Source organism: Cibotium barometz, chromosome 18 (genome assembly GCF_041138505.1).
Source record: "Cibotium barometz isolate CiBa-2024 chromosome 18, ASM4113850v1, whole genome shotgun sequence".
In the NCBI taxonomy this organism is placed as follows: domain Eukaryota; kingdom Viridiplantae; phylum Streptophyta; class Polypodiopsida; order Cyatheales; family Cibotiaceae; genus Cibotium; species Cibotium barometz.
In genome coordinates this window covers 32438340-32446063 of record NC_141063.1, presented here as the reverse complement: position 1 = coordinate 32446063, position 7724 = coordinate 32438340, and the positions used below count along the sequence as shown (strand labels likewise).

Below are 7724 nucleotides of genomic sequence, written 5' to 3'. Positions count from 1 at the left end.
GTAAGGGTTTTTTAAAATACCACTTGAACGCATGTACTACATAGGGTTTCTTAGTAGTGCACCCCTCGAGCATGCAACCCAGATCAAGGAGGTACTCCATTATTGAGAACCTAATAGTTAACGCAGAAGAGGATCGAGTATATGTCTTAGATAATGTTTGAGATAGAAATGTGGTAGGTTACATAAATAGTTGTAGGGGTTTCAGTGAGAAAGGAAATGTGAGATATGTATTTTCTCCATTTTCCACCTTGGCATAAACAAACTCACCTTGAATATGGATATGTTTATGTTGAATCTATATATAACCTTAAGGGGGGGATGAGCTCTTTGCCGATTGAGTTTTGATTGCAATATATTATCAATGTTAAGTTTCCATCATTTATCATTATGTTTCATTCAATGTGTTTTGTAAATGAGCATTTGTTCGTTATAGTCATGGCAATTTGTAAGTGTCATTGTTAAGGCCTTATCTTTAATGATCGATCTATCTACAATTATATTTTTCCTGGATTCACAAACATCATTTTTTCTATCTCCATTATTATTTTTGGCTTACTTACAAACAAATATGATAATTGATGTCATATTGGTAGTTATATAAATGGACATAAGGATGCCATCAAATTGACACACTCAATGATGAGTAATGTTTATGGATGTAATGTTGAGTTTATGGAAGTGAAGATATTTGTGAACTTTGAGTTTGGCCCAGTAGGACATGTTATCCTTGTAAAGGATCTGTCATTAATTAATGACTTTGAATAAATCAAAAGTCATTTTCTATATTTTTCAATGTATGGTTGAGGCAACCGTTGGTGAGTGTAATCACAAAATTCGTGGCATGCAATGTGCATTTAAATAAAGCATTCCTATAAGATTATCCTTAAATATAGTATGTTTTGAGGATTGTAAGCCTCAATATCATAAATATGCAGTTTGGATAAAAGTCAAAGTTAATACATTTTATTTTAATAAATCAAAAGTCGTTTTCTATATTTTTCAATGTATGGTTGAGGCAACCGTTGGTGAGTGTAATCACAAAATTCGCGGTATATAATGTGCATTTAAATAAAGCATTCCTATAAGATTATCCTTAAATATAGTATGTTTTGAGGATTGTAAGCCTCAATATCATAAATATGCAGTTTGGAGAAAAGTCAAAGTTAATACATTTTATTGACCTATTATTGGCTAATTTGCCCAAAACATATGAAAATGAAAGTTGGGATTTGTCCAAATTCCCTAATATGGACTTAAATGGGATTCCATATTCAAAAATTCAGACTAAAGTACAAATTGAGAACTCTTTTATGTTGTATAAAGAATGTTGTTGAGGGGACAATTTTCAAACAATTTTACTTTTTCAAGGCAATAACAATATGGAGTAAAGGTGCAAAAATCAATTGATACTTTTATGCAGAGAGTGCAAGGTAAACTGCTTATTTTCTCAAGTAATTGTGTATGTCTTATTTCATATATTTATTGTGAAAAAGCCTTTCTCTTATTTAAATGCATACATGATAGGAGATGTATAAAACATTAAAATCTATTTTTTTTTGCATCATTGAAGCCATGTTTGACCCATGCTAGTTGTAATTTCCACATGTATGTGCTAGTCATAGGAGGGTACATGACTAAATCTCACCTAGTCTCTATAGGAAATTCTATAGGAAAACGGGCATGATAATCTTCACATTTATGCACATATAATCAAATACATGCATGAGACCCTATTCTCCTTAAAAGAGGGGGAATGTGATGAAGGATAGGATTTACCACCCACTCCCCACGTGCACAACCATCCACCAACCCCCACACACACGCACACATTTACGCACATGCAAACACACAAACGTGGTGCCAAGAATGATACTACCAACACATGCACCCAAATTAGATCATCTTGCAAGTGTGTTTACAAAAATGGTTCATTAACCATTAATAATTGAGTTAGTTTTCCACCTAACTCTCATTGTATTCACATGTTCCTATATAATCTCTCCTCTTAGGCTATTTTTTCTCAATTTGTACAGGTGGTTACATCTTGTTTGTGTTTCATATGGATTGTATGTGTTTCACATGCAAACACACAAACGTGGTGCCAAGAATGATACTACCAACACATGCACCCAAATTAGATCATCTTGCACGTGCGTTTACAAAAATGGTTCATTAACCATTAATAATTGAGATAGTTTTCCACCCAACTCTCATTGTATTCACATGTTCTTATGTAATCTCTCTTCTTAGGCTATTTTTTTCTCAATTCTTACAGGTGGTTACATCTTGTTTGATCTTGTTTGTGTTTCATATGGATTGTAAGAAAATGTCTACTAGCTTTATGAAGTCTAAAATTTAATTTAAATTTTTTTTTGAGCCAAGCACACAGGTACTCAGTGTTTATGGTTGTATATCTAGGATCTTTACTTAGAATCACTCACAACAAAATAGAAATAGATTCTACGTTAACAATTTTGTTTATGAACTAGATGCACTTGTCATAGTGTAGATAAGGATCACAACAATAAAACAATCTACCTAATTACTAACCGGGAAACCTAATTACTAACTAGAAATTTGATGGCAACTGCTAGGTCTCTCAACAAGGATTCACAAATTGACCTTGGAAAATTGCTGGGGGTACCCAAACTGACATGTTTCCAATGTATAGAGAACATTTCCATTCTCCTTTTTAACCAGTCAAATGATTGTTTTTCATGTATCCTCCCCCCTCAAACAGAGGGAGACTACGCATTCACGAGGCTTTCACAAGGACAATTATAGCCTTTACAAAAACACTTTAATAGGGGTTAGCCCCACTGGGATGCGTAAAATTCGCTACATTAAGGCAGGGGTATCTAATTATCCTCAACAACTTTCATAAACCATATGGTTCCAATTCAAGACGCACTCTCACTCCCATTTCCTCTGTCTGTAGGTAGATAATTCATACGGAGGTAAATTGAAGGATACCCACAAAGTCTCTTAACGTCGTGACTGCTTTGATGTATTATATATCCTTGCATGGAGACATTTTTGTAACGTATCGCCATTAATTATCCAAATTATGAAATAATCGACACATTATTTTCAAATGGCTAGTGCTAGAAGAGCATAAAAAATAACAGCATTATAGTGTATTTAATGCCAGCTGCTATTGTTTTAATTTTAAGGAAGGTACATACATTTCTGTTATGCAATGACCAATTAACATACATTGTAGCTGTGAGATATATTTTCGTAATGAAAACTGATTGAATTTATTTTTGATTAGTTAAATAGAGCGCTTGATGGGTCATTTCAAAACCTGCAATTCATTATAAAGAGAGAAGACAAGCGTTGGGGGGGAGAGAGGGAAGGAAAGTGCAGGTTTTCCATACCTGGGTATGGTGCAATGGGCAGAGTGTAAACATGGCAACAACTACAATAATTAGGGCTAGACCCCTGTGCTCATTCGTAACGAAAGGGTAGCTGTTTGTTGAAGTTACTGTGAATGAAATGAAGGTGTGGTTTGTCTACTTGAAAGTGAACTTGTACTTGAACCAGAAGAAGCTGTTGCCCTCGCTGTCGATACCGCCACCGCTGAGGGGCGTGGTGAGGGCAACACCGGAGGCGAGGGCGAAGTCGTCCGTGCCGCCAGTGATGGGCTTGCTACTGACTTGCCCAACGTTCTCCAAGCCTACGGCAGAGAAGGAGCCCTTGAAGCGCAAGCTGGTGCCGTTCAAAACGAACGTCTCCGCCACGAACACGGCGCCGCCGGTCAGCTGCGCGATTGTGAAAGTGCCCTGAACTCGGCCAAGGAGCTCCGAGTTCAAGTCTTTCTTCATGAGAAGTGGCATGTCGAAGCAGAAGATGGTGCCGAACATGAAGGGTTGTTGCTGGACCGGGCCTGCGCATTTCAGCGCGTTGTAGCCGGTGGTGCTGTTATTTCCCTGTATGGACAGATAGTTGAAGACTTGCAACGTCGGAATGTGCTTATAGTGCAGCTTGCCAGATTCAGCTCCCGTGAGAGAGATGGCGAAGGCCAAAGCTAAGCTAAAGCGAGCTAGGGTTAGAAAGAGGTTAAGGGTTGTGGTCGCCATAGCTGCAGCTTATATATGATTGAAAGGAAGAGCCAAAGCTGGGTGGATAGTTGTACTAAAGCTGTCCTGCGTATTGCCGCTGTGGATTTCAACCTCATTATATAGCGAGTAGTCGAGGACATCTCCATGGGATTCCAATGCCTACCATCTGACACCAACGTTCTTCTTTTCTCTGTGTGTGTGAATCCAATAAAACGGGGCTAATATCTCACTGGCTTTTTTTTTTTCTTGCTTCTCCCGCTCAGCCGCAACTCAACTTGGGTTATTCGTCACTACACCTTTAACGGTAAACACAACCATTCCTGACGTGGCAAAGACTATCACTCGAATTTTGCCACCTCTGCTGCGTCCTACCGCCCCCCCATTCATCCCAGCATTGACATCGCATCGTAAGGACAAATTTTCCATCAACCCACCTGTCTTCCCCCCTTTTTTTTTTCAATTGACCTTGAACGTGCAAATACGAGTCTAGCCAACACACAAAGTGGACACCAAGAAAGCTACATGATGGTGGTGGTGCTTAAAATAGTGGATAGTGCTCCCCCATAACGGAATGCCATGGATACTGCTTACTAGTTAGTCGCCCATTGCATCAAAACCTAACACAATATCCAATCATAAATGAGTGGGCATTACCCACCATAAGGTCGTTGAGGGGTAGTACATGGCTACTAAATCAACTTCTCTTCTTTGAAGATAATAGTGTCCATCCATCAAGCAGATGCCTCTATTGTGGTTTTTATCATAAAGCATTATTACGATGTGTATCCGTGTATGCATGTTTGTATACACACACACACACACACACACACATGTATGTATGTTTGTATGCATACACACACACACACCCCCCCAACCACATGTCCCTTTAACGATCATTTTTTTCAAGGGAGTTGTACAGGCTTAAGAGGATATGGAATATGTCTGTCTTCTCCTAAATTTTTTCTTCATGTTTGATATCTCCACTTGTGCCTCTTTATATCTTTCACGACATTTTTATTAGCCTTGGAAGTCCATGGTATGAACATGCCTACATATGGGCACTTTTTTACCCTATGTTGGTAGGGGTTTTCTCCCCGTGTGAACGCACACTTGTGTGTTAGCCATATCAGCCCTAGGGCTAGGGCTATTTGTACTTTGTACTCCACGCATTTTTTATCATTATCATTGAGTACTTCCAGCTACTATCACAGCCTTGTCTCTCTCGCTCTCTGAGCTCGTGTGACTATGCATGCGTGTGTATCTGTGTGAGTGTGCAGAGTATCTACTCCCTCATCAACATTAGTATCAGAGCCTTGTTTCGACGTCTTGGTTTTAGAGCGTGCGTTCACATTTGGTTGTCGCCACACCTGCCATCAGTGTTCATGTTTGGTCTCGCCTTGACAACTTGTTGTTGGCCTTGACGCCTTTCCTTCGTTGGTGTTGGCTCTTGCTATTTGTGTTGTTGGCCCTGATGCCCTCCTCATTGGCATTGCCTCCTATCAAAGCGGTGTGTAAGTTCTCACACTTCATAGTTCTCACAGTTCGAGGGTTTTTGCACCTTTTGTACATTGGTAAGCTTTTCTTTATGTTGTCGAACATTCTAGGCAACCTCGTACATTCTAGGAAACCTCGCACACTAGCTCTACACACAACTCAAGTTGTCCATCTCTTTCGGCATCGGATGTCAATTTCAATTGTTTTTACTATTGTTGTTTGCTGCCTGATGACCAACTTTCAATTTTTGGCATTGGACTTGTACGTCCATCGATTTTGCTCGGTCGGCGGTCAATGGGTTGTACTTTTGCATCCGTTGATTCTACTCGATCATCCATTCAGCTATATTCGTTAGCTTAGCTTAGTTGGCAGGTCAGCCTTTGGCTTTCCTCATTTAGCATTCACACATTCAGAATTCAACTTTAATTGTTCCTACATCCGTCAATTTTGCCTGGTCCAGCAATTCAACCTTCGGTTTTTAGCTGCGTTAGTCGGCTTTTGCCTGGTCTAGCAATTCAACCTTCGGTTTTTAGCTACGTTAGTCGGCTTTGCCTGGTCAGTCATGTTGAGATTCAAGCTCGATGTCAGCTTGTGCCAGTTGCACTATGTGCTGGCATGTTAGGTAGTAACATGTGTGAGACATAAATTACCGCGTCCAGCTGGTCATAGTGTGTGGACATTAGCTAGGGTTAGCAGTGTGTGGACACAACACATGTAGTGTGTTGTAGATTATGGATTATGGTTTTTATGCATTGTGTGAGAAGGGAGATGGCTTCCCTCTATGGTTAGGGTTTGCTTAATACATTAGGGTTTGCTCTTGTGTGTGTCTCTCCTCTCCCTCTACCTATTTTTCATCATGGTATCAGAGCTTGGTGCTCTCTATTAGGGTTTATGAGTGAGTGAGAGAAGAGGGAGAAGAAGCTGTGAAGCTTGCCATTGGAGCTATGAAGCTTGGAGCACACCGATTTTCATCAAATCTGAGAGCTTGGCCTATCAGGTAAGGACTACTAAACATCCTTGAGCGGATTGCAAGTGCAAAAACACAAACAACACCAGATTTGAGTTGCCCAAAGCAAAGAAAAATTATGTTTTGCAAGCTCTCCATATTGAAGCTTGAGTGTGGTGAATGTATGAGGTAAATAGTTGCAAATCTGACAAAGAATCATGTATCTAGAAAATGGGAATGTATTGGAAACTCATGTGCAAGCCCTACATTGAATTTGGAGTAAAGTTGATGTATATTAGTGAGTGGAAATTCACTGTTTTGAAGCCCTCACAAAAACAGAGAAGAGATGTCCATTGTGGATGAAATTGGAGCTATTTTTGGCAAAAACCACTACATTGATTGATTGGGTACATGCCTAGGAGTGTTGGGCATCTACTTATGCTTTCAATAGCCATTATAAACTTGTCAAATCACCCCTACAGCAGGCGGCGCAGCCTGTAGGGAAGAAACAGAGCAGATTTTTCAATATTTTGAAAAGTGGATGTCAAATGCTAGTTTGGTGATTGATTAAATTCACAATTTGCTTAGAAATTTTATGATACACACACTTGAGAAGGTTGCTATGTGGTTGGTTGGAGCAATTATGCATTATGGAGCTGATTATGAGCTCATTAAACAGGCTGTCTATAGTGATTAGTGCAACAAAGGGTCATTAATCGGCTAATTACTCTTTCAACTTAAACAATTGGTCTAATTCCTTTTACATGGAGTTAGTAGACATCATTGCTAAGCTAATGAATGCTTGGTATCTCAATTTGGACAAGAATCAAAGTAATTAGAGCACTTTTACTACTGGTTTTTCTCAAAACAGAGAAGGGGATTTGATAATTTTGGTATGTACGCACCTTGGTTGGTGTTGATATGCAACATTGAGCTTGTTTAGGTGTCAATGCAAGTTATCCACACTTGATTGAACCACTACATTGCAATTTGAAGCCTTGGAAAGCACACCAAAACAGGGTACTTTGGATTGCGTATGCCAGTTCAATTTGAGCTGAGGAAGGCTCATTTACAGAATTGGACGTGTGCGGAAGGTGCATTTGCATTGAGCAAATATGTCAGACAACCCAGTACAGATTGTGGGTGAGAAGCTGGATAGAAAGAACTTCCAGGCATGAAAGTACAGGATTAAAAGCTTTCTGAAGGGAAAAGGATTTTGG

At 39.4% G+C, this 7724-nt stretch overlaps 1 protein-coding gene across 1 annotated transcript; it reads right to left on the bottom strand.

Annotated features, from left to right (window-relative positions):
- Positions 1-3296: 3296 nt before the first annotated feature.
- LOC147629214 (dirigent protein 14-like) lies at positions 3297-4185 on the bottom strand. Its single transcript, XM_086812968.1, has one exon. The coding sequence runs from the start codon at positions 4080-4082 to the stop codon at positions 3516-3518; it is 567 nt and encodes a 188-aa protein (XP_086669094.1). The 5' UTR covers positions 4083-4185; the 3' UTR covers positions 3297-3515.
- Positions 4186-7724: the final 3539 nt, after the last annotated feature.

What these genes read in the sequence shown, in the direction of transcription:
- LOC147629214 (XM_086812968.1), bottom strand. Translation starts at nt 4,082, where the DNA reads ATGGCGACCACAACCCTTAACCTCTTTCTAACCCTAGCTCGCTTTAGC.